This window comes from Lissotriton vulgaris, chromosome 4_1, assembly GCF_964263255.1.
Source record: "Lissotriton vulgaris chromosome 4_1, aLisVul1.2, whole genome shotgun sequence".
NCBI lineage: Eukaryota > Metazoa > Chordata > Amphibia > Caudata > Salamandridae > Lissotriton > Lissotriton vulgaris.
Genome location: NC_141691.1, coordinates 1,359,678,783 through 1,359,705,841, shown reverse-complemented (window position 1 = coordinate 1,359,705,841; position 27,059 = coordinate 1,359,678,783). Strand labels below are relative to the sequence as shown.

At 47.1% G+C, this 27,059-nt stretch overlaps 1 protein-coding gene across 2 annotated transcripts in view; it reads right to left on the bottom strand.

Moving 5' to 3' along the window:
- The window catches only part of LPIN2 (lipin 2), a 791,695-nt gene that overhangs the window by 288,010 nt on the left and 476,626 nt on the right, over nucleotides 1–27,059 (bottom strand). For both annotated transcript variants that reach the window (XM_086965600.1, XM_086965599.1), the window contains exon 13: nucleotides 22,817–22,896. In XM_086965600.1, coding sequence (XP_086821726.1) covers nucleotides 22,817–22,896 — 80 coding nt within the window. The remainder of the gene's footprint in view (nucleotides 1–22,816; nucleotides 22,897–27,059) is intronic.

Sequence of the window (27,059 nt, the reverse complement as noted above, 5' to 3'; positions counted from 1 at the left end):
CCCAGCCTTGGACACTTTGATGTTAGAGCAAAAACGTTTATCACCACTGATGCGAGCGCTATAGGTATTGGTGCAGTTTTAACGCAAGTATGTAATGGAGAAGAAAGAATTATTGGGTTTGCATCTAGAAGACTACAGGGTGCTGAGAGGTCATATTCAGTGATAGAAAAGGAGGCCTTGGGATGTTGTTGGGGCATTAAACATTTCAAATACTTTGTATGGGGTTTACCATTTAGACTTCGTACTGATCACAAACCTTTAGTTCATTTGTTTAAGGGGGGCAAAGGTTTAGAAGGGAGTGTTACTCCGAGGATATCAAGGTGGATTTTATCAGTTTTAGAGTACAATTTTGAAGTGGAATACATGAAGGGATTGAAGAATATAGTAGCGGATTGCTTGTCGAGAATACCTGTTGTTGTGAGTGATATTGAGTCTGAAGTTGATGTTGAGGAAGTGAGATATACTGAAGAACAAGCTTTTGGGTTGGAGCAATGGGATGCTGCAATGTTGGAAGATGAAGTATTGGAAAGAGTTATGTTTTCTATTTCTAATGGATGGGATGCGCAATTGTGCAATGATTTACGGTTTAAAGGTTTCATTAATGTTGCAGAAGAGTTAAGTGTAAGAGAAGGGAAACTGTGGAGGAGAGACAAATTAGTACCACCGAAGAATCTTAGATCTAAAATTCTCATCATGGCACACGAAGGTCATTTGGGGAGAAATATGACTAAGCGACGTGTACGTCAGTCATTCTGGTGGCCTAGTTTAGATAATGAGGTTGAAGCAGTTGTCAAAGATTGTTATGCTTGTGCTGCTAGTGACAAGACCAAAGTTTTACGTCAACCTCCTATTTCTTCTGTGAAGTTTCCTGAGCGTCCTTGGGAAAGGTTGGCTTTAGATTTCATTGGTCCTATTTCCAAGTTGGGAAACAATTGCAAATTCTTAATGGTTTTGGTGGATTATCACTCCAAGTGGCTTGTGGTTGAGATATCTGAGAGTATTACAACTGAAAAAGTAATTAAGTTTCTTGAGAAGGTTTTCTTGAATGAGGGGATTCCAAAGGTCTTGGTGTCAGACAATGGTCCGCAATTAATTTCTAGGAAAATGGTGGAGTTCCTGTGTGGCAAAGGGATTAAACATGAGAGAGTTGCTTTATTTAGGCCACAAGCCAATGGCTTAGTTGAGAGGATTAATCGCCTGATCTTGGACAATATACAACTTTCTTTGTGCAATGGTTTGTCCTGGTCTGAAGAATTGAAGAAGCTGATGTGGTCTTATAGGGTAACACCACATTCCATGACTGGAGTGTCACCTTTCATTTCTCTTAAAGGAAGGGAACCAGGTTTGAAAGAAGTACCAGGGTGGTTGAAAGACAGGGAATGTGTATGGGTGAATCGTGATGAGGTTGGAGATCAAGGGCTTAACAAACAAATCATTGCTGCCAAACATTATGATCACTTAAAAGGTGTCAAATTTCCTAACATAAAATCTGGTGATTGGGTTGTAGTGAGACGTGGAGGTTTTATTGTCAAGGGTGATAGCAAGTTCTCTAAACCTGTTCAGGTGAAGGAAGTGAAGAAGAATGTGGTGATTCTGTGTGATGGGACTACTTGGAGTTTGGGAAATGTATCTAAGTGTTTTTCTCCTTGTAGTTAAATTGATTTTCACTCATCTTTCTGTTCTGTATAATAGTTTCCTTCACGTTTTTGTTGTGGGATATATAAGGGGGAAGGTGTGTAGAGATGACTAATGTGGAATGTTAATGGTTGCCTAGCAGCTTAGACTGTTATCTCTTGAGAGATGAAACTGAGCTGTGAAGCAGGCTGTGGATGAGCTGGAGGTTCCTGTACCTACTCTTCAATAAAGACTACAATTTTAATATTTTCTTGGACTCATCTTTACACATCCCCCTCAAAGTAGCCCAAACGTTAACCAAGGAATGCGCGTCAACAAAAGATTGGAGCGCCTTAAATACTTTTGGCTTTATACTGCTGTACCTATAATTCAAATCTCCTACAGCGTTAGAGGCGAGATGGATATTAAAGTCTCCACAAACTATCAGTGGAGTTGGCCATGGCGCCAATACAACATTAAGTGACTCTAAAACTAATGTCTCATCAAGGTTTGAGCCATAAATAGAGCATATCGTAAATTTTGAGCGTCCCACTAACACATTCAGCTATGGCTCATCTCCCGTGTTTATCAGTTAATGTTCTACCTGTACTGAATCTGTTTTTTCGCCAGAATTGCCACACCCCTTGATGTAATAGCTTGTTCAGTACATGTCAATACCACATACCCCAACTCCGATAATACTTTTCTCTAGGCCCCTGCTATGTGAGTCTCTTGGAGACAAATCAAATCACACTGAAGCATCTGCAACTCACTCGCCACACGCTGCCTTTTATTGATATGGTTCAAGCCCCTAACATTTAAAGAGCCTAATCCAATACCTTTGTCCGCCATCTGCACTCCCTACACCTTTGGCCCCATAGGACCTGTGCCATAGACCCCTGTTTATCATATTTCACAGTGAAAGTGTACTCATGGATTATTCTTTTTTTTCTCACCAAACCCCTACCACCCCTACCACCCCCCACCCCACCCAAGCCATCACCCAGACCCCAACCCTCCCCCCTCCACCCAAAAGGGGGCGTAAGGACCGCAGCCCTCACCCGTGAAACACCCGTCACAATCTAATTCGTCCATTATACTTAACACCCTTTCAGTGACCAATAAACTATATGTTTCGTCACATAATATTAATTACAGCACATGTGTATTTTTATATTCCCGCCGGGTAAAGCTGACGCACGTGCTGTCTTATATAACACTAAATAAGTAATACACACCACTTTCTACCCTAATATTATAGACATATTAGCAATGCACCAAAAGAGAAAAAAAGCAAAAAAGCAGCATACTGGCAAAACGAAAAAGATCAACTAACTTATACTTATGCTTATTGACTGCCCATTATCTTCAAATATTCTTGCGCAGCAATCTCGGATGTAAAACATTGTGTTTTTTCTTTATAAATCACCTTCAACTTAGCAGGGTTTAACAGGAAAGCCTGCCCACCTTTGGCCTGGAAGGCTGATATTAACTGCCGCAATCTCCACCTTTGCTGCACAGTGGCTGGGCAGAAATCGGGGCGCACAAAAAATTTGCATCCCTTACCAGACCGGCGCCTATCTGGGCGAGCAAGATCGTATATTGCCTCGCGCAGCAAATAGTTATTCAGACAAATTAAGATTGCCCGAGGCTGCAAATTAACCTCTCCCCCTGACCCGCCCGCTCTCGTACGTAGAGCAAACGGGAATCTGTGTGCCCTGATAACCTCAGTCTCCCAATTCCAGTCTTTTAAATCAGGGAAGGCCTCCTTGAACATTTCAACAATAAATTGTCTCACATCCTGCCCTTCCCTCTTTTCAGGAATACCCAAAGCACGAAGATTGTTGCGTCTTGATCTGTTTTCAAGATCTGTTAAAGTCCACTTTAGTTTTTTGTAGAGCTGCAATGGACGACTGCTGGTTTACCAGTGAATCTTCTACACCAAAGATGCGCTCTTCCACCTCCACAACCCTTGTTGTTATTTCTGCACAGGACTTTGCAATGCGGCAAACCGTATTTTGTAGTTTGCGCACTGCCCCCGGTGTACGTAGACCTTCTGCCTTTGTCTCCTCCCTATGGGCCATTATGACCTTATAAATTGTATTTAGCATGTCCTTGCCACCATCCTCCCCTGGATAGCCAACACCGATTTCCGAATGACCGAGCTGTACGCGGGGTGTACAGTCCCAAATAGGCTGGTCCACAGGGATCATCATCTCATTCGGCGCGTGGGCTCCATGCTCTTGTATTTTCCTCACAGTCTCTTGATTCGCAGATCGCTCCAGACAGGAATCATCATCCTCTAGGTGCGAGTCTATTTCATCCCCCCAATCACCCACTGTGCTCAAGCTATCATTATCATTATCGTTCTCTGAAACAATTGAGAGATCCGACAGAGTAGAATTTACCACCCGATCCGGCAAAGTCCACATCATTTAGCTTTTCCGGCGTAATGCAGCCATTGTTCTCTATATTTGACCTGTCTGGTGGAACAATACCCGCAGTCGGTGGCCCCTCCGTGATCAGCAAGTCAGAATTCACCACAAGACCTATTGTAACAGCGTCACTTAATGTGGTATTGACCGCCAAATCCTCTGTAACAATTCCATTAGATGTCATATCCACCACTGAGACATTGTTGCCACCAGTCCCATTCGATATCAGAGGTTGATTCAATGGGACCCCTTCCGCTAGCTCCTGTTTTTTTTTTTTTTTTTAAAGATCGCAGGCACTATACGATCCTTTTGGGGAATATCTTGTTGCCCATTCCTGCCATTTTGCCAAGTTCTCTTTGCTACACCCGGAGCACCGAGACCAGCGCTTCTAACACCCCCCCCCCCCCCCCCCCCCGGAGTCCTGTATCTGCTCAGCAGGTTACCACCTGTTTTCGGCACCATTTTTCTGCGAGGCAGAGAGTGTCCTGCTGGTTGCCATTACATTCAATGAAGCCTTAGGTGTGCCCTCCCCGCCGTCTGTCGCCACAGCCGCTGACGCCGACGCCGCACCCCCACGGGCTTTCGCACCTCTGCCTTTCGGAGCCATTCCAGCTCCGGTCCAGAAACACAGGAAGGACGCCGCCCAACTCAACTACGGGCGTTCACAGCTGCATATTTCTGGTTGTTTTGCCGCTCCGCTTACTCCGCAGCTCCACTCTGCTCAGTCAGGCCAGCCGCCGAGAATGCTGCAGTTCCGCGCCGCCACGCCACCCAGGACCAGCTGCACAGGAATCAATCTCCACCAGGCAGGCTTTGCATACCCCACAAAACACAGCCACCACCAGCTGCCAAGCCTGAGCAGTCCACAGCCACTCAAGGATGGGTGATACAAGCCACAGGTAAGGGGCTACTGAGGAGCAGTCCACAACCTGCTCACACAGCCTCCGCAGCGGCCGCCATCTTGCCCCCAAACTCCTTTCAAGAGGAGCAAATTAGATACCAATGGGAAAATGTTTCCCAGAGTTTCTACTCGGGGATCACAACTAACCTTCTCCTCCTGCCACATTCCACTGCCAACAGACTGTTTGGACTGTAGTTTAAATGTCCTCATTCACACATTCACTAATGAATGCACCTAGAAGGTGGTTAACTACCCCGAACTTCATTTATAGTGATTGCACAAGGATCATTTCAACAGTATGAAGAAGTTATCCTCGCTTATGGTCAAGCTAAGGTCATAATACTAGTTCACACTTGCGATGAAGCATCAATCCAGAAGTCAATCGCACAACCTGGCATAATCACGATCTTAAAGCAGAGTAGCATTTCCCGACATACTTCCAGTAGTCACAGAGACATATAAAATTTAAATGAGCCTTGACATGGCAAAGCCATGGCTAGTCGAACCTATTACCATTTGATATAACATTCTCTAGCGCTAGGTGAAAAGGTGTTAAACTGAAGTCTTATCCAAATTCAACACCAATCCAGGACTAGATTCAAACTGCCCATTTGTTTCATCCCGAGGGCTTTATCTCTAAAATCTCCCAGTGAAAACAGGAAACAATTTTTCACCATATTGTTCCCAGAACAGTGGCTGAGTCAATCCAGATGGGAACCAATCCTTGGTTCCACAGACACAATCACAGCTGTGATGTGTTAGCTAAGAACATATCTGTACCCAGATATTAATCAATTTTGCCCTTCCTGCTGCAAACAACAAAGGCTCGAGCTAGGATTCAATGCTGAGTTCATGATTATTCCTGCGATTGACACACACCCTTTTCAACTTACGTATGGATTTTGGCCCCTTGTACCACTGCTACCTGAAAGATGGTTCCACACGTTTACTGATTATTTGCTAAAGCAAACTTCCTTCTGTTAATCCAGCAATGCTGTAATGTTCTCACCTCCTGCACTACGCCTACAGCCAATCAGATATTGAAATATCAGTTGTTTCTTATCTCATCCTAGTCCCTCCAAGAGCCTTTGCATTCACATGATGAGTGGTGCAGACGTTGCAGTCTTATGTCCTCTCTTCTGGGCTGTCCAAATTCTTTTGGGTTTAGCTTAACAGAGAAGCTTTCTGCATGACCAATCAGAGGAATCCTAAAGACTAATACCAGTCAGGTGGTAGTCTTTGGCATTAGTAGATTCCTCCTGACTGTTAGTTTTATGAGAATGAAATTGGGTCTGAACCTTTGATACTATAGAATGTATATATCAATTGCATATCTCTATGTAATATGGTTGTAGATTTATGAATTAGAACACTATTAACATTTATATATGTCATAACAACTGTCTTACATGATTGATCCTCAGATTTTAAGTTTTTAGAAAAAATAAGTTTTTAAAATGTACGCCCTCTAGCTTATATTTTTTTTAGCTGTACTTTTTAACTATTTAAATGTTTTAACACTATTATCCGCCCCCGGAAACGGTGACTGGGACATAAATGATATGAAAGCCTATGAACTAATAGCCCCGCTATGTGACACTATGATCTATCTATTGTACAGTTTATTTTTTAATTGTATTACGATTGTAATGTATTTTATGCATCTTGTATGATACTTAACGTATCGAAATAAAGATTTATTGATTGCATGACCAATTGCATTCTTTAGCTCACAGTTCCACTGTATTCAAAAAGCAAAATGTATTTTTTATGCATTTTCACTGCATCAGGTTTAAAAATACATGTATTTTAGTTGGTCACGACTCAAAATGCAAGCCAGAACTATTGGCTCTGCCAATGTTTGGTTATTTTGTAGAGGCTTCTCTAAAAAAAAGTTACAACATTCTCTAGGGGATGGTCCAGAAGAATGTTTTACATATTAGATTAAGGTCTTATTTACAAACATCGGTTATTCAGCGCCAAGATACGCGTAGTGGTGAACGTGCGCTTTATAAACACACATGTTATGTTATTTTCCGATGGTTACAGTTCATACGATATATCTCAAAACTCGCCTAACTTTCCTACTACCTTGACAAAGTATCTGGAAATGGTACTTAAGAGAATACCTTGATAAAAGCTACGCATTTATAACAGAAGTATTTTGGGGTGCCATCTGTTTCTGCTAATGTTGCCGATGCGTTGTACTATCCTGCCATCTAGTGGTTAGAAATGGAATCGAAGGCTAAAATGTTTTGAAAAACTGTAGCGACACCAACACGAGATCGTTTTTTTTCCAACCCCACATTGCTTCATCTTCATAATGATTTAGTCCAAGCGAGGCTTCCTCCTGCTATTTTTACGCACTCGATCATAGATTTAAATCTATACCCGTGTTAGTAACATCCTTGATGAGTGAATTGGTTGTAAATCCTAGGCTCAGCTTGGAGTCACAGCTGCATCGCCCTCTTATTAGGCTGGGGAAATGTTTTATAGGCTGAGGCACTCCAGAACACACCCCCAAGGACCGCCTGGACTCCCTGGGCCTCTGATCTTGTGGTTGGGTCCCGGAAGCATAGCTGTGTAGGAATGTGCATTACAAACAAAGTAGCTGCGCTGCAGTTCGCCTGCTGAGAGATCCCGCCTTCTCGCCAAGGCGCGAAGACTCCTTTCTATGGGATACTTCACATCTATGAAGGAAATTACAAGTCCATTGCTTTTGGTCAAGTGAAATTCTGAGATCACTTTCTAGAAGTGGTTCCCAAACTTGTCACTCCTGAGGACCCCCATTGAGTCACTACTGGAAGCCGGGGACCCCCAAGCAATTTCTTTGATTTAAATGTCAAACATTAAAACTGTAATTCGAAAAAATAAACTCATGTGCACATCAAACAAAGACCAGACTTGAATTACTAAAGTTTTTAGAATTTTTATATAAAAAAATATTTGCAAAGTCGAAAAATCTTAATGGGAAGGTTTGTGCTGCATCTCACAACTAACTTTTCATTGTTTGTTTTTATTTTGCTGCCCGAGGCTCCTGCTCCATCCAAGGCTGGACTGGAAACCCAAAGCAGCCCTGGCAAATGTAGTCAGACCAGGCCCCGTACAGTGAACACCAAGTGCAGCGAGTGAGCCTGACCACTACAAAGGGGGCTTTGGGCTCTCCCCCAAGAACATTGGGGGGAAAATTGTGCATTTTACAACACATTTCTCATTATATATTAAATTGTATTAGCTTTTAAAGCATTGTAAAGAATGACTTTACTATGCACCAGGACCTCCTCCACTCACAACTTCCCCTATCCCATTAACCTTAAAATACCCGCTTGCCCTACCTTCCACTAACACACCAAAGCACTGTTTGGTTCCTAACACACCAAAGCACTGTTTGGTTTCCTTATTTGACGATGTGACTTTTTTTCTTCCATCTGGGCTTTTTTTATCTAAGTGCCTTCCGATCTTCTTGCTTTTCTCAAGACACAAAATTGTGCATTTTACATCACATTTCTCATTATATATTAAATTGTATTAGCTTTTAAAGCATAGTAAAGAATGACTTTACTATGCACCAGGACCTCCTCCACTCACAACTTCCCCTATCCCATTAACCTTAAAATACCCGCTTGCCCTACCTTCCACTAACACACCAAAGCACTGTTTGGTTCCTAACACACCAAAGCACTGTTTGGTTTCCTTATTTGACGATGTGACTTTTTTTCTTCCATCTGGGCTTTTTTATCTAAGTGCCTTCCGATCTTCTTGCTTTTCTCAAGACACATTCCCACACTACGGGTACTAATTAATTAATTAATTAATTATGTGCTTATATAGCGCTGGAATCACTCCCGAAGGGGTACCTCCGCGCTTCGACCGCTGCGAAACCCTTCCTGGCTTCCCTGAGAGATGGTCCCTTAATGGGTATCTCCAGGGTGAGACCAGGCATCCCCGGCGGTCTGGTGGGGCCGTTAGTGAAGATGAGGCAAGCTAGTGCCCAGAGTTGCCGAGTGTGATCGCTGATCAGAGTGGGCACCGAGGCGAGAGAATTATCGAGTCCGCTGACCCTGGTCCAGAAACCTGCCGCGTCGGGAATCGAACCCTGGTCCCGGGCCGTCCTCTGCTCTCGGGTCTGCCGCCTCTAACCAGTGAGCCACACTACTTCACTAAAGCCTACTAAAGACATTGCTCTCCAGCACTACCACATATGCGTTCTATTTATGAACTGTTTAGTTCTGAGGTTGTATGCAGTAATGTCAGCTATGGACTGGATTGTAGAATATAACATCATACCTTCATACAGTTACTCTCTGTCCTACAGCTGATCGGAAGCAAAGCTCGCAGATGTGGGTGCAAAGCAACATAGCTGGTGCTATATGGAATACTCTTATCTAGTGTATTGGTCTAGGCTGCTTCTAGTACGCCCAGGGCTGTTTGTTTTAAGTCTAGGATCCTTCCCACTGTACAGTACAGCACGATGTGATGATGATCACTATATCCAAAGTCTCACCCCCTTCTCGCACTCAGCACCCTGCAATCTCGGATGTCCCCTCTTTGAGCATTAGCTAAGTACATTGTGAGGCCATAGCTGGCACACCACATGCCCACTTCTCCCGTGCAACTCTCAGATACTACATCAAGCACAACAGGGTTCACTGTGCACTGCATCGTGTTACACAGGGAACTCTACAGGAGACACTGCTCAATGGGAAATAGGTGCCCACTGGAAAACCATAAAGAGAAGACATTGCATTACAGTCAAGATGCGTTTAAGAAATTCATAACTTGCCACTCGTCAGAGGCACAGCGTAGAGTAGGTTGGAACACCCCCTTCCCTCGCTGAACAATGTTAAGCAGCACAGTGGGTTTTTTATGTGTATAGGATGAATGTATTTAACCAGAATGCCAGGCGTTGCAACAGTACAGCGACATGAAATATTGTTACATAGGTCCTGTGAGCATCGGCCCAGCTGTGGAATCTGTGAGACGGTCGGCAGCAATTTCTGAAGTTAGCTAGGACTCCCTAGGGCTAATATAAAATATGAACTTTGCACGACTTAAAAAAGGTGTGACTGTAGGTCTATTAAGCGAATTTTTACAAATGACATTTTATTGGGCCAATTTCCTTTTCATTGGCATGGCATAAATATCATGCACTAACACACAGACAGCAAAACAGACAAACTTTATGCGGCCCGGCACATCAATGACATTCCCTACCCCACTATGGTCCAATTAACAGTTCAACACCCATGTTTTTTCTCATTACTGTCAGAGCAAAACTCTTTTCAACTTGTTAGTCAATCTCAAGGCTACTTCCAAATTTAACAGCGTGAGGATAGGAGGCTGCAGCGTCTGTTTTTCAATGCAAAATGTTGGAATACCATTCTGCAAAGTCCGAGAACCGCCTATGACCTTAAAATGATTTTAACATTTCCAGAATATTTGGCTCTTGGTCCAGGATTTTTAATTTGTCTCGGTCTGTTTTAGTCCAATCCTTTTATAGTGGGACCCAGGGCCACAACAGCTTTATCATACAAGCGCTTAATGAACTAGCTACCCACCTTCGGTAATACCTTAATCGGGAAGAGACTACCTAGCTGCAGATTCCTTACATAAGAATTCTTCATGTGTCAGATTGGATCTAGACATTTTTTCGTGCCCAGTACCCCTGCTCACCGGTAGGTGGCGTTTTTCACCTCTTTGTCGCGTTGCCTATATAGGTGCCATCCCAGTGCACTGACAGTTTCTTTTAGTGACTTTCTATGTCAAGAGCGTAGATCCACAAAGAACACTGACGACTAATGTGCGGAAGTAGGGCAATATAAATCCGTTCACAGAGCAGAGAGGATGGTTGCAAGAGATAGACATTTGCAGCTAGATAGAGTCTCTACTAGAAAAGGCATAACAGAAGGTAAGAACATTTTTCATCTGATAAAGAATTCTAGCCGACGACTGACCTGATGTTCCAGGCAGTCATGCTTGGTGAGCATGTGTGGTGAGGCACACGTTGCTGCCTGTGAGATATCCTGAACTTGCGCGCCGGATGCTAACCAGGCCTGGGTGGAGTTCTCGGAGTTCTGCTACACGGAACTCCACGAACTGACAAAAAAAATCCATGGAGTTCCCCAAGTGGCGGAGTGCAGCACAAACTGCTGCTCTTGCTGTTCTTCCCGTCGCTCGAGTAGAAATTCTACCCGAACGGCAGCTCGTATTAGCCAACTTACTACTGGCAAGCACGAGCTGGGGGGAAAAAACTCTGCTGTACTGCGCGGAGCAGAGTTTTCTGCCCAGGCCTAATGCTAACACAGTGGTTGCAGCCTTTGCTGTGGTGGAATGAGAAAGCAAACCGTCTGGAGATTGCTTCTTGGCAAATGCGCATCAGATTTTAATGCAGAGTACAAATCATCGGGTAATATTTTCTGCACGGCCATCCCTTTCTTGGCTCCGACATACCCCAAGAAGAGTTGATTGTCCACCCGCAACGGTTTTGTGCAGTCTAGGTAGAACGACAACGATCTTTTTGGGTCCAGCCGGTGAAGTCTCTCCTCTCTTCTTTAGTGGAATGAGGCGGAGAGTAAAAAGTAGGCAAAATGATGGATTGGCCTACGTGGAACAGGGTAACTACCTTCAGCAAGAAGGATGCTCAAGTCCAAAAGGACCAATTTGTCTGGGGAAAAAAGAGCTGTACAGAGGTTGAGAGGATAGCGCCTACAGCGATCCTCGGGGCAGATGTAAATACCAGAAGGAAGGCCATCTTGATGGGGAGGAGCCTAAGAGGGCAGGTATGAGGCTGCTCAAAGGCAGCGCATATTAGAAAGGTAAGAACCAAAAAGGCTGATCTGGCAGCCAGAGGAAAGCAGATATTATGTACAAATAATCCTTTAAAGTGCCCAATGCAGAGCCCGGCTGGGCCAAGGTAATGTTAAAAAAAAAAAAAAGCTTGGGAAAGGGGTGCAGACAAAGGATCAACCGGTTTGGTTCTACACCATGCCACAAATTTTCTCCATGGGACACCCAGATGCCAAGATAACAATAAAGACTTCGGGCAGAAGGCCGAAAGCTGTCAACTGTCACCACTCAACCTCCATGCATGAAGGTGGAGCATTGACAGGTTCGGGTGCAGAACCCACCACTGCTGCTGTGACAGAAGATCCTTTCGAAGGGGGCAGCTTGATCGGAGGACCGATGGCCATGCTCAACAGCTCTGGATAGCAAACGCTCAGAGCCCAGTCCAGGGCCACATGGATGACTTGGGCCCAGTCGTTCTTGATTTTCGGGAAAACTAAGCAGCAGTTGTATGGCCAAAAATGCATACAGGATGTTTGAGCTTCTCTCAAGACGAAAAGTGTCTCCGAGCGACAGCAACCTTGAAAAGTCCAGCACACAGGAATGCTGACATTGCTCATTCTCGGTGGCGGCAAACAGATCTAACCAAGGCTCTCCCCACTGATGAAAGAGACCTTGCACCACGTCTGGATGGAGATGCCATTTGTGATCTGCTAGGCAACTCTGGCTGAGTTCCTCCACTCTGACGTTCAGAGATCCCGCCTGGTGCTGAACCACCAAGGAAATGCCCCGAAGTTCCACCCTGTCATGAGATGTAGGGCCTCTGACAGGGGGTCCACAACCTTATCCCGCCCAGTTTGTTGCAGTACCACATGACAGTGGTGTTGTCTGTGAAGTCTGCACTAGCCTTCCCTCGGAGGATAGAAAGGTTCTCAATGACCGCAGAATTACCCGGAGCTCCAATAGGTTGATGTGGAGTCTGGATTCCGCCGGAGAACAGAGGACTCTACCTTCACCTCTCCCAGATAGCCACCCCAGCCCAGGAGTGAATAATCTCTCACTACTGTCAGATCTGGCTGGGGAAAGGAGAGGGGTCTGCTGCTGACCCATTCATGGTTCGTTAACCACCACTGCAGAACTTTTGGAACTTTGTCCGAGATCTGGACCATGTCAGATTCCCCTGATGAACAAGTTACTTACCTTCGGTAACGCTTTTTCTGGTAGATACAATATCTGCCTGTGGATTCCTCACCTTGTGAATATCCCCCTTGCGTCAGCAACATTCGGAAATTCTTTTTGTAGCCTCGCGCCGACGTAGATCCGGACGTCACAGAGGCACGGCACCGCTGGCGACTCCGCTGACGTCACCGATGCCTATAACAGGCCCACGCCGGCGTGATGACATCAGTTCCACCCTTTTTTCCGTGCCTTAGAGGCACACGGACGGACCGATGACAGTAGACATATACACAGTATACGCAGTATAGAAATCAAGGTAACACACACAGTGTGAAGCAAATGCAATAAAACATTTGAAATAAACAACTCCTTGACAATAAAATAATACATTATAGAAACTCTGGCATAGAAGAGCGGACAACGGGGAGGCGGGTGGGTCAGTGAGGAATCCACAGGCAGATATTGTATCTACCAGAAAAAGCGTTACCGAAGGTAAGTAACTTGTTCTTCTGATAGATACATCTGCCGTGTGGATTGCTCACCTTGTGAATAGAGTCCCACAGCAGTCCCCACTCAGGAGGAGGGTGTCCACTCTTCTAGACCAAGAAATCCTGAAGGACAGAGCGCGCAAAATGACCGTCCCTCCTCACTTCGGAATCCAAGCAGTAATGCTTCGCGAAAGTGTGGAGGGAAGACCAAGTTGCCGCTCTACAAATATCCTCTAAAGGCACACCTCTAGCCAATGCAGAGGTCGAAGACTTAGCTCTAGTAGAATGAGCCCTTATACCCTCTGGTGGTTCCTTACCGGCCAAAGAGTAGCAGATCTTAATGCAGAGGACGATCCATCTCGACAAAGTCCTCTTATGGACCGCTCTTCCTTTCTTGCAGCCAGCAAAGCCAATAAAGAGCTGGTCATCCAAGCGACAGTCTTTAGTCCTGTCCAAGTAAAAAGACACCGCCCTCTTGGGGTCAAGACGGTGTAATCTCTCTTCCTCCTTGGAAGGGTGTGGGGGAGGATAAAAAGTAGGAAGGGTAATGGATTGACCAAGGTGGAAAGGAGTCACCACCTTTGGCAGAAAAGCAGCCCTGGTCCTAAGAACCATTCGATCAGCATGAATGGTCAAGAAAGGGGGCTTGTGACTAAGAGCTTGAAGCTCACTTACCCTCCTTGCCGAGGTTATTGCAACGAGGAAAACGGTTTTGAAAGACAGGAGCCTCATAGGACATTTGTGAAGAGGCTCAAAAGGAGCACCCATTAAAAATGTCAAAACTAGATTCAAATCCCACTGAGGCACAATAAAAGGGGTAGGAGGGAACTTATTAGTGAGGCCCTTCAAAAACCTTAAAACTATAGGAGATTTAAACAGAGAAGGCTGGTCAGGCAAACAGATAAACGCCGACAGCGCTGACAGATAACCCTTCACCGTGGCAACAGCAAGCCCCTGCTGTGCCAGAGAAAGGGCAAACTGGAGAACATCAGATAAATGGGCCCTCAAAGGGTCTATGGACTTCTCCCTGCACCAAACAACAAACTTAGACCACCTATAAGAATAGATGGACTTAGTGGAGTCACGCCTGGCTGACAAAATGACATCCACCACATCGTGAGGGAGAGAAAAAGAAATCAGGTTGCCCCGTTCAATCTCCAGGCATGAAGGTGTAATGTCTGGAGGTGGGGGTGTAGAACCTGCCCCTCCATCTGAGAGAGGAGATCTGCCCTGTGAGGGAGACGGAGCGGCAGGTGAGAGGAGAGGTGGAGAAGGTCTGAGTACCACACCCTTCTTGGCCAACCCGGGGCAATCAATATGACTTGGGCCCGGTCTTGGCGAATCTTCCTCAGAACCCGAGGAATCAAAGGTATGGGAGGAAACGCGTAAAGGAGTTGCGAGCTCCAACTCAACTGAAACGCGTCCCCCAAGGCTCCTTGCATCAGATACTGGAGACTGCAGAATGACAGGCAGTGAGCATTCTCGTGAGTGGCGAACAGGTCCACCCGGGGAGTCCCCCACATCCGAAAGATGTCGTGAACTACCTCTGGATGGAGCCTCCACTCGTGATCGGCAGAGAACTGCCGACAGAGACTGTCTGCACGAACGTTCTGAACCCCGGCCAGATGATTTGCCATCAGACAAATCCGATGGTCCTGAACCCAGGACCAGAGACGCAGAGCCTCTCTGCAGAGACACTGCGACCCTACTCCTCCCTGCTTGTTGATGTACCACATCGCGGTCGTGTTGTCCGTCAGGACCTGAACAGACTGACCGCGAAGGGAAGGGAGGAAGGCCTTGAGCGCCAGACGTATCACCCGCAACTCTAGAAGGTTGATATGAAGCAACCTTTCCTCTGGAGACCAAAGACCTTTGACCTCCAGGTCCCCCAGATGAGCACCCCACCCGAGAGTGGACGCATCCGATATTACTGTGGCAACCGATGGAGGAATCTGAAAAGGCTTCCCTTGAGACAGATTGCCTTCCACGCTCCACCAAGACAGATCCGCTGCAGTTTCTCTGGAGATCTTCACCGACTCCCTGAGATCCCCATTGTGCTGATACCACTGCCTGCGGAGGCACCACTGGAGCGCCCTCATATGCCAGCGTGCATGGTTGACCAACAGAATGCATGAAGCCATCAGACCGAGCAGGCGAAGGGCCTTCAGGACTGGAACGACCGCTCCATTGTAAAACAAAGGAATCATCTCCTGTATGTCGCGAATCCTTTGAGGGGGAGGGAATGCACGACACACAGTAGTGTCCAGTACCGCACCTATGAACAGGTTGCGCTGTGAGGGCACCAGGTGAGACTTGGGTACATTTATCGAAAAACCCAACCTGTGCAACAACTGAGTTGTCTCTTGCAGATGATGGAGCACCTTCTCCGGCGACTCCGCTTTGATCAGCCAGTCGTCTAGATACGGAAACACATGTATCCCCGTTCTCCTGAGATGAGCTGCCACCACTGCCATCACCTTGGTGAAGACTCGAGGCGCAGTAGTAAGACCAAACGGAAGGACCACAAACTGGTAGTATTGTGACCCAACCGTAAATCGGAGATACTTTCTGTGCGACTTCAAGATGGGAATATGAAAATACGCATCCTGCAAGTCGATCGACACCATCCAGTCTTCTTCCAGCAGCGCTTGAAGAACCTGTGCAAGAGTGAGCATCTTGAACTTTTCCTGTTTCAGGTAAAGGTTCAAGATCCTGAGATCCAAGATTGGCCGAAGCCTGCCATCTTTCTTGGGGATCAGAAAATACCGGGAGTAACACCCCTGACCCCTTTCCTGCTCTGGAACCACCTCTATCGCACCTTTTCGGAACAGAGCCAGGACTTCTTCCTGCAGGAGAAGCAGGTGGTCCTCCGAACAATAACCCTGGCAAGGAGGGTAATTGGGAGGGAATTCCTGGAAAGGAAGTGCATACCCATTCTCTACAAGATTGAGAACCCAAAGATCCGATGTTATTAATTCCCAATCTTGTAGAAAATGAGTAAGCCGACCCCCCACTGGGCCCACATGAACCAGAATGGCGGATGTAGGGCTGCTTTGCTGCGTTGGCCGGGGGTTGGGAAGGAGAGGAGGAGGAGGAGGAGGAAGTTTGACGACCTCTAGGGCGGGATCTTTGCCTGCCCCTGTATGACTTGTACAGCGCATTCTGCTGCTGTTGAGGCTGCTGCTGGGATGGTCTGTAAGAACGAAAGGAAGATCTTCCAAACCCCCTGAAGCGTCTACCAGTAGTACCTCTGGACTGAAGACCCAAAGATTTTGCAGTGGCCCTACTGTCCTTAAAACGTTCCAAGGCAGCATCAGCCTTCTTGCCAAACAATCCTGAGCCATCAAAAGGCAAGTCCATCAAAACAGACTGGACGTCTGCAGAGAACTCCGATGATTTAAGCCAGGCAGCCCTTCTAGTGGCCACGGAGGAGCCCATGACCCTTGCCACCGAATCAGCAGTGTCCAGACCACTCTGAATCACCTGTCTCGCAGCTGCTTGAGTGTCTGATATCACTTCCTGAAAATCCTTCCTGTCATCCTCAGGAATTTTCGGAATCAGCTGCTTGACAGAATCCATCAAGGCATGGATATACCTTCCCATCAGACACGTTGCGTTGGTTGACTTTAACGCCATACTGGCTGATGAGAAAACCTTCTTGGCACTCTGATCTTGCTTTCTGGATTCTTTATCCCCAGGAACCTGTGGAAAAGCACCAGCAGATTTCTTTGAGCAGGCAGCTTGCACCACCAAACTCTCAGGCAAGGGATGAGTTGATAAAAACGCAGGGTCCTCAGGTGCAGCTCTGTATCTCCTCGCCACCGTTCTAGAAAATGCAGGAGCAGACAAAGGTTTCTTCCAAACCTCATAGATGGGCTCAGATAAGACCTCGTTGAAGGGTAACATAGGTTCAATAACTGATGAGGGTGAATGAAGAACCTCAGTTAAAATATTAGGCTTATAATCAGCAGTGGGCAGAGTAATATTCAATAAACTCGCTGCTTTTTTTATAACGGCGTGATAAGGCACCACATCCTTCGATGGTACATTTGACACTGAAGCCAATTCCCACTCAGGCGACAGTTAAAGCCCACTGGCCTCACACAAGTCTTCAAAAGGATCCTCAGAATCCCGTAACTCCCCTTCTTCAGTATCTGAATATTGATATCTTTCCTCTTCCAGAAGTCTCTGGGCCTTTCTCTGAGATCTTTCCTTCACAGCAGAAGTCAACGGATTCGGAAACGACGCAGACGGGGTCGGTGCCGGCGTCGAACCCGAAGTCGGATGAGGTTTTTCAATACGAGGTCGGGCAGAATCCTGCCTCGGAGTCGTAGGGACTGGCGTCAACGGAGTCGGCGTCGTGCGCTTCGGCGTCGACGACAGCGGTGGTGTCGGAAAATGCCAATGCGGTGGTATAGCCGGCATAAAAAACATGAAGGGCGCAGGGCGTAAGCCTGGGGAATACCCAAGTTAAAGGCCATAGGACCCGTGGGACCAACAGGTGCACCAGACGGGAACATTGCCCTGGAATAAACACCAAACATGGCGTTCAGGAACTGAGAAGGGTCCTGACCTGGAGCTGGAAATTCAGGATATGGATCTCTGGGTCGTTCCTGAGGAGGAGGAGTCGAAACGACGGCGAACTCTTCACCGAGTCCAGGAACCGGGGTCGACGAACCCGCAGGCATCGGAACTTCAACTTCACCAGCCCCCTGCTCCTCACCTTCATCCTCCTGACCAGAAGGATTGGATGGAACCGGAGAATGGACCTGCTTCTGAGATTCGGGTGAATCCGGATGTGAAGCCTCACCAACAGAGTTATGTTCCGACTCCGAAACCTCCACTTCCTTACTCAGAAGTTTGACCTGGGACTTCGGTCTTGAACTAGAGTCCTTTCCGGAGTGATGATGTGACTCATGGCTCCTCTTCTTATGTTTCTTCCTCGAAGACTTCGAAGCGTGAGCCGAAGACGACTCCGAGCGGGACCTCGAACGAGACCTCGACCTCGATCTCGACCGACGAGTTCGAGACTTCGAAGACTTCATAACTTTCTTATTTTTAAGTTGCCACGAGAAGTTTCGTCTCTCTTTCTCTTAACGCCTTCGGAGTCATCATCTTGCAGCAAGGACAGTCCTCGATGTCATGGTCGCAACTTAAACACCAAACACAGCATTCATGAGGATCGGTGATAGACATAGTCTTGCCACATTCGCCGCAAGCCTTAAATCCAGTTTTCTTCGACGACATTTCGAAGAATATAAAGATAGACACAATAATAGGATAATAGTAACAAAGTTACTGTAAAGCTACAATACGATCCCTGAAAACCGTTCGCGTCGACGATGCGGAAAAACGGGAACTGATGTCATCACGCCGGCGTGGGCCTGTTATAGGCGTCGGTGACGTCAGCGGTGTCGCGAGCGGTGCCGTGCCTCTGTGACGTCCGGATCCACGTCGGCGCGAGGCTACAAAAAGCATTTCCGAATGTTGCTGACGCAAGGGGGATATTCACAAGGTGAGAAATCCACACGGCAGATGTATCTATCAGAAGTTGCGCTCACTGGAACTTCAGGCCCCACTGCAGAACCTGCCTGCATATGTCAGCAGACATGTGTCACAAGCAGGATGAGAGATGACATGAGGCCCAGCAGCCTCACAGTCAAGTTGCACCGAAATCCAGGATAGAGGCTGAAACATCGGTAGCATAGGCTGCATATCCTTGACTCGCCATTCAGGAGGATAAGCCCGAAACTGCACTGTGTCTAGAACAGCTCTGATGGAAGAGAGCATCTGAAAAGGGAGCAAGTATGACTTTGGGATGTTTACAGTGAACCCCAGAGAGTGCAGGAGGTCGGCTGTAGTCTGGAGTTGGGAGACTCGCTTTCAACATCCACTCGTTGAGATGGAGAAGACTGCCACCCCGATCTCTACAGATGAGCTGCAACCACCACCATCACGTTGGTGAAAGCCCGAGGAGCACTGACTGGGAAGGCCAAAAGGGAGCACGGTTAAGTGAAACTGCTCATGGCCCACCGTGTACCGCAGATAACAGTTGTGGTCAGGCAGGACAGGAATTCAGAAGTATGCGTCCTTCAAGTCCAACATTACCATCCAGTCTCAAGGGTACAGGGCAGACAGGAGTTGAGCGAGACTATGCATTTGAATTTCTCTTTTAATCAGGAAAAAATTGAGAAGACGCAGATCTAGGGTATGGCAAAGGCCTCAGACTTTATTGGGCACCAGAAAGTAGCGGGAATAGCAACCACAACCTATTTTTGAAGCCTGAACCTGCTCTATAGCTCCTGTGGCCAAGAGAGCCACCACTTCCTGACAGAGTAGGGAGACATCGTCCTCCATCAGCCTGTCACAAGTCAGTGGCATGGGTAGAGGGGTAGTCACAAAGGAGACGGAGTAGCCCCTTTAGAAAATCTAGAGAACGCAGTGGGTGGATGTTATCGACCTTCAGTGGTGCAGGTGATGGCGTGTCCTGCCTGACACTTGGTGCCCATGATTCTCAGATGGCAAACTAAAGAGGCTAGGTGGCTGCGGCTGCTGGGGGGATTGTGTACTGGCCTGATCTCCGGCTGATCCACGAGGTCTGGAGGTACCATGTTCTCTGCTAAGCAGGGGGTTGAGAAGCCTGCATAACGTGGTGGCTGGACAGGTAGAGACTCAGCTGGAAACCCCTTCCATGGCAGCGAAAGGCAGACTGGGGTTTGTGAGGGCCATGGAAAGGCTCAAATACCTGGTCAGAGCTCTTCTGTCCTTGACGCGCTCTAGTGCCGGGTCCGCATTGTCCAAAGAGATGAGAGCCATCAAAGGGCATATTCATAAGCCACGCCTGGACATCCCCCGAAAAGCCAATGTTTTTCAACCAGGCGTGTCGCCTAAGGGCCACCAACAATTAAACCGTTCTCCCAAGTGAGTCAGTTGTATCCAGCCCACCGCATATGACAAACTTAGCTCTGTCCGTCCTGTTACCAATAGCTTGGGCGATTATGGCTTGGGCCTCCTCTGGGACCACAAGCAGCACCTGTGCAACCAAGTCACAAAGCAAATGGGAGTATTCACCCAAAAGGCACGTGCTGTTCACTGTCTGCAGTGCGAGGCTGGTGGAAGAAAAAATCTTCCTTCCCAAGCTATCCAGCCTCTTTGATTCCCTGTCCTGTGGAGTAGTAGGGAATGCACCAGGACTTAGTCTGCAAATGGAGGCCTCTACCACCAAGCTCTCCAGGGTGTGTTGTTGAGTAAGGAAGTTGGGGTCCCCTGGGGCGGGTGTTGGTGGTGGACAACTGTCCTACTCACAGAAGCTCCTATGCAAGGCTTGGACCAGGTCCAAAGTAGGAAGTCCGTGAGGGCTTTATGAGAAGGGAGAAGCGGTTCGGAAGCGGTGATTCCGGGTTGAAACACCTCCATCAAGATGTTTGTCTTGATGGAGGGCAGCTAACGGACTAGGACGTTGGTTGCCCTCTTCACCACTATAGCAAATGAAGCTCCCTCCTCCATAGCCAGGTAGGAGGAGGGACCAAGCCAGTATCTCTGGATGTGTCCAATCCACTGGCATCCGCCAAATCCTTGCACCAGGTGTCCTCAGTGAGATCTCGGGGCTGGTATTCTTCAGGGTCCAGTGGCCCCTCCCATTCATCTCCCAAGTCCTAGTCCATATGAATAGGGCATAGGCCGCAGCCTGGATGGAACGGCTCTAGTCGGAGCCCATTAGTCTCCTTGTTGGAGTAGGGGAAAAGAAAGAGGGCAGCACTGGCGATGTCGATCCAAGGAGTCCGATTGATGCTGGGGCGAACAAGACAGCAGAAGACCGTAGGAGCCTCTCCTGAGCTTGTGGGGCCAAAAGGCACTCTAGCGGGGATAGGCTGTCCAAATATGAGGTGCATGGACTCATAAAACTCTATGCATCGCTCTGGCTCCTGGAAACTTGGGAAGGCACAGAGACGGCCCAGGTACAGGCTCATACGTGGATCCAGGTCTCGAATACTGACTCTGCTTTGTCTGATGACTTTGACAGACAGGGCGAAGCCGAAGACCTCTTCGGCTTCTTGTTCTTTTTATGCTTGGTGGACTTACCCGAATATCGGGTGACCTCCAGTGTGTCAATACGCATTTGAAGTGGCTCTGTGACCAATTCTAGAACCTTCCTTTCGACCCGGATTTGAGACCACTGAGGTGTCACGTGGCAAGGAGCTTGAGGGAGCGCTCCTTCAAGTACTTGGGGTGCATGGAGCGACAATCGTCACAGGTCTTGGCTTGTGATCATGCCTGAGGTACCAGAGGCAGACGAGGTGTGGGTCCTTCACTGACATTTGTCAGTGACAGGCACCATAGGGCTTAAAACCAGCCTTCCTCGTGGACCTCACTGCCACACCAGGAGTCAATGTCTCAAAAAATCTTCGACAAAAGGTCCAAAAAAGGTCAGTCAAAAGGTGACTTGCAGTAGCTCTTCTCTGAATTTGCTCTGACTAGCATGGAAAGAAAGGAACGGACATCAGCGTGCTGGGGTGGTGCCTATATAGGGATCGTATGAGTTACCTCCAATGCGGCCGACGCCATGCGTAGCCGAATGCCGCCACCTACGGGCACATAGGGGTACTGCACACAAAAAAATTCAAGATCTAGGGCCCGATGTAGGTAAATTTAATTTACCACTTCTAAAATACCGAATCATACCGATTCGGTATTTAAGAAGTGGTAAATTAGAGGGGGGGAAATGTAGGTAATTCTGAATCAGTAAATACCGAATCTGTAAGATTCGGTATTTACCGATTCTGTAAATACCAAATCGGTATCCCCCATTGATTCCTATGGGCCTTGAAGCCCATAGGAATCAATGTGGAATATCGAATCGGTATTTACCGATTCGGTAATTACCTATTCTTGCAAGGGTGCAGGGGGTGTCACTTTGACATCCTCTAGCACCGCAATCACAGGCTTGTGTGCCATGTGGCACACATACATGCCCTATGGGCATGTCTGAGTGTCACATGGCACAGGTGTGCAGGCACAGGTGTGCATGCACACCTGGATTCGGTATTTTACCACCCAATTGGATTGGGTGGTAAAATACCGATTCTTAAAGCCCTGTGGCACTCTGACATGTGCCAGCTACATCTGCATTTACAGAATCGGTATTTTACCGAGTCTGTATTTACCGATTCTGTAATTTTACCGAATCGGTAAATACAGAATCGGTAAAATACCGATTCTGTAAATGCATGCCCTATTTCTGGAAACCCTAATACCGGTCGGAAACGGCCGAAATCGGCCGTTTCCGACCGGTATTAGGGCTCCTACATCTGGCCCCTAGTCTGATGCCTGGGAATAACTCTAAAGTAAGTAATCTGCAGCTAGAAGTTTCGATCAGATAAAAAATATTACTAAAACCATCAGCTTGTAGATCATACCTGTCAGGGGATTGTTCTGTCATATTTTCTAATTCTTCACTCGTTGGCACCGCAAGACATTTACCATCCTTCGTCTCTGGCTGCAAAAACAATAAATACAGATCATCAACAAAAATGCCTTTTTGTGATTATCCCTATTCAAAATAATTTACTTTCTCGTTTTATTCTAAATCTAAGGTAATTATAGAATCATCAGTACTACAACTACATATTTTAGATTAAATCAACAGAAAAAAAGATGTTTAATTAACTTTGATATTTTAAGCTCCAAGCCTCATCAATTCATTTATGCTAACACTATCTATCTACAGGACAGAACAAGTAACAGTGCCAAAATATTAATACCTGTACTACTTGCCAATCCTATTGCCAGCAACGTTAATTAAGTACTAGACAAAGAAATTAGTTACTTACCTGTAACTCCATGTTTCCAATATTGGAATCTTTTATATTCACATGCTTGAATCCTTCTACGTGGTCAGGCTGGGAGTCCAAAGTACATTAAAATAGCAGTGTACAGTGTAAAACAGGAAAATGCTACTTACCAGTCGGCATCTGTTCTTGGCATGTAGAGCTGCAGAGTTCCACACTGTGCATAGATCGCCACCTAGTGTTGGGCCCGGATGTTTGCAGTTTGTTGTTGTCCTGAAAAGTTCTTTGGAAGTCACGAGATAGGTGACTCCTCTTTGGACCACATTGCACATGGGCATCAGGTCCATCCTCAGATTGTTTTTCGCCATTAGGGAAATGATGGAGCTTTGCAAGAAAAGGAAAGATGTCCATGTAAGCTGTATCTAATTAAGATAATACTGGAACAGACAAGGGTAGCCGGGGAGGCGGGTGGGAGTGTGTAACTCTGCAGCTCTACATGCCAAGAACAGATGAATACTGGTAAGTAGCATTTTCTGTTCGAGGCATATGAGCTGCAGATTACCCACTGTGCATAGATTTTATAGCAGTACCCACTCTTAGCGGCGACCACCCCTATCTGTTGCAGTAGTTTGAAATAATGTTTTGAGAACAGCCTGGCCCACATTAGCTTGTTGTTTGGTTTGCACATCTACACAATAGTGTTTTGTGAATGAGTGCGGTGTAGACCATGTAGCTGCTCTGCATATGTCATCTAGGGGAATGTTCCCTAAAAATGCCATTGAAGCCCCTATTTTTCTTGTAGAATGGGCTTTAGGAGGAACAGATAACGTACGTTTAGCTTTGTGGTAACAAATCTGTATATATTTGACAATCCCTCTAGCTATCGCAGATTTTGAAATGGGATTACGCTTGTGCGGTGGTGAGAAAGACACAAAGTTGTTTTGTCTTACGAAAGAGTTGTGTTTTCTCGATGTAGTAGAACAATGCTCCTTTGCCATCTAGGGTATGAAGAGCTCTTTCTGCTACTGTCTGTGGCTGCAAGAAGAAAATGGGCAGTTCCACAGATTGATTGAGGTGAAAGGGAGAAATGACCGTGGGCAGGAATTTTGGATTAGTACGTAGAATGACCTTATTAAGATGCATTTGCAAAAAGGGTTTTTGAATTGTTAGTGCTTGTAGTTCACTAACTCTTCGCAGAGAAGTAATAGCTACGAGGAACGCAACCTTCCATGTTAAAAATTGTAGTTCAAATTTATGTAATGGTTCGAAGGGAGGTCCCATTAGCCATGTGAGAACAATGTTTAAATTCCACACAGGTGAAGGTGGCACTCTGGGAGGAATTATTCTTTTAAGACCTTCCATAAAGGCTTTAATAGCATGCACTCTGAACAGAGATAGATGTTGTCTGTTTTGCAGATATGCTGGTATTGCAGCAAGATGCAGTCTAATAGACGTGTAGGCTAAGTTACATCTTTGGAGGTGCAGTAAGAATCCTATGATGTGTTGACTAGACACGTCTAAGGGGTTAATATTATTGTTGTGACAATAAATTATAAAGCATTTCCACTTGGCTGCATAGCATGCTCTAGTGGTAGGGTGTCTAGCTTCTTATATGACATTCATGCAGTCTGGGGAAGGTTCAGATATCCAAATTCTAAGACCTCAGGGGCCGAATCGCTAGGTTGAGCTGAGCCGGGTCCGGGTGCCTCATCGCTCTCCATGGTTCTGTGTTAAAAGGTGTGAAGACAGGTGTAATTTTTGGTGCAGTACCACAGACAGTTGTAGCAGTGTTGTGTACCACGGCTGTAAGGCCCACGTTGGAGCAACTAGGGTGAGGGTTAGAGAAGCACAAGTTACTTACCTTCGGTAACAATATATCTGTAAGAAACAGTAGTTAGTATTAGATTCCTTACCTTAGAATATCCCCAGGCGTCAGACTAGATCCTGAAACTTTTGCGGAGCAGTACCCTTGCGCATCGGTAGGCGTCGTCTGCGGCTCCGCGTCCGTCGTCGGCGCCGGGATGCCGTCGCCGGAGTACTTAGACTCCGCCCTCACGCGCTGACGTCAGTTCTTATACAGAGCATTTTCGCGCCAGAAACGCAGAGCCATGATAAAAACCAACACTGGTGTCAAGAAACTAGGGCCCTGAAAGGGGTGAACCTTAACCCTAGACATTGGCTCGCAGAACGGGGAGGATGGGTGGGGCGATAAGGAATCTAATACTAACTACTGTTTCTTACAGATATATCGTTACCGGAGGTAAGTAACTTGTGCATCTGAAAAAAACATGTTAGTATTAGATTCCTTACCTTAGAATAGATACCCCAGCAGTACCAACCCCGGTGGCAGGTCTGCGAACCAATGATCACACCAGAAAGTCCTGGAGAACGGAACGGCCGACAAAAGCCATCTCTCCGGACTTGGCTGTCCAGGCAGTAGTGTCTTGAGAACGTGTGCAGCGAGGCCCACGTAGCTGCCTGACAGATGTCCTGCAAGGGGATTCCCCCGACCCAGAGCAGTAGTAGCCGCCGTGGCCCGAGTGGAATGGGCCCTCAGCCCAAAAGGAGGCTCCTTTCCTGCCAGAGAGTAACAAGCCTTGATGCACAAGATGATCCATCGAGAAATGGTCCGCTTGTGCACCGCCCGACCCTTCTTAGCGCCCACGTAACCAACAAAGAGTTGGTCATCCACCCGGAACTGGCGGGTGCGATCCAGATAGAATGAGAGCGCACGTTTTGTGTACAGACGGTGGAGCCTCTCTTCCTCTTTCGAGGGATGCGGAGGTGGAAAGAAGGTGGGCAAGGTGATGGACTGCCCGATGTGGAAGGCTGTGACTACCTTGGACAGGAAAGAGGGTCACGTCCGCAACACAACCTTGTCCGGAAGGACAGAAAGGAAAGAAGGTTTAGAAGAAAGACCCTGGAGCTCACTCACTCTCCTGGCAGAGGCGATGGCAACCAGGAATGCAGTCTTGAGAGTAAGAAGACGAAGAGGACAATTATGAAGTGGCTCGAAGGGAGTGCACATCAGATAAGTCAGAACAAGATTCAAATCCCACTGAGGAATCACAAAAGGAACAGGAGGGAACATATGAGTGATGCTCATCAAAAACCTATTTACAATTGGGGACTTAAACAAAGAGGGCTGATCAGGGAGCCTGAAGAAGGCGGAAATGGCAGAGAGGTAGCCCTTCAGAGTGCCCAGAGCAGAGCCCTGCTGGGCAAGAGAAAGAAGAAAGAGGAGAACTTCTGAAAGAGGGGCAGAAAGGGGATCCACAGCCTTTGCTGTGCACTATGCCACAAATTTGTTCCACCTGCAGGCGTATACCGATTTTGTGGAGGGACGCCTGGCTGCCACAGTCACATTACAGACTTCAGGAGGCAAGTCAAATGGCCTCAACTGCCGCCGCTCAATCTCCACGCATGTCAGTGGAGACTGGACAGGTTCGGGTGGAGGACCGTCCCCTGCTGCTGTGACAGAAGGTCCTCCTGAAGTGGCAGACGAATAGGGGAATCGCCAGACATGCTGAGTAGCTCGGAATACTAGTATCTTCGTGCCCAGTCCAGAGCCACAAGGATGACTTGGGCCTGGTCCAGCCTGATCTTCAGCACTCTGGGCAGAAGTGGTATATGCGGAAAGGCGTAGAACAGACCACAACTCCACTCGCGACGAAAAGCGTCTCCGAGCGAGTGCCGCCTTGGAAATTCCAACGCGCAGAACTGATGACATTGCGCGTTCTCTTCTGTGGCGAATAGATCTAACCATGGCTCTCCCCACTGCTGAAAGAGGCCTTGCGCCACGTCCGAGTTCAGACGCTATTCGTGATCCATCATACACCGACGGCTGAGTTCGTCCGCCCTGGCGTTCAGA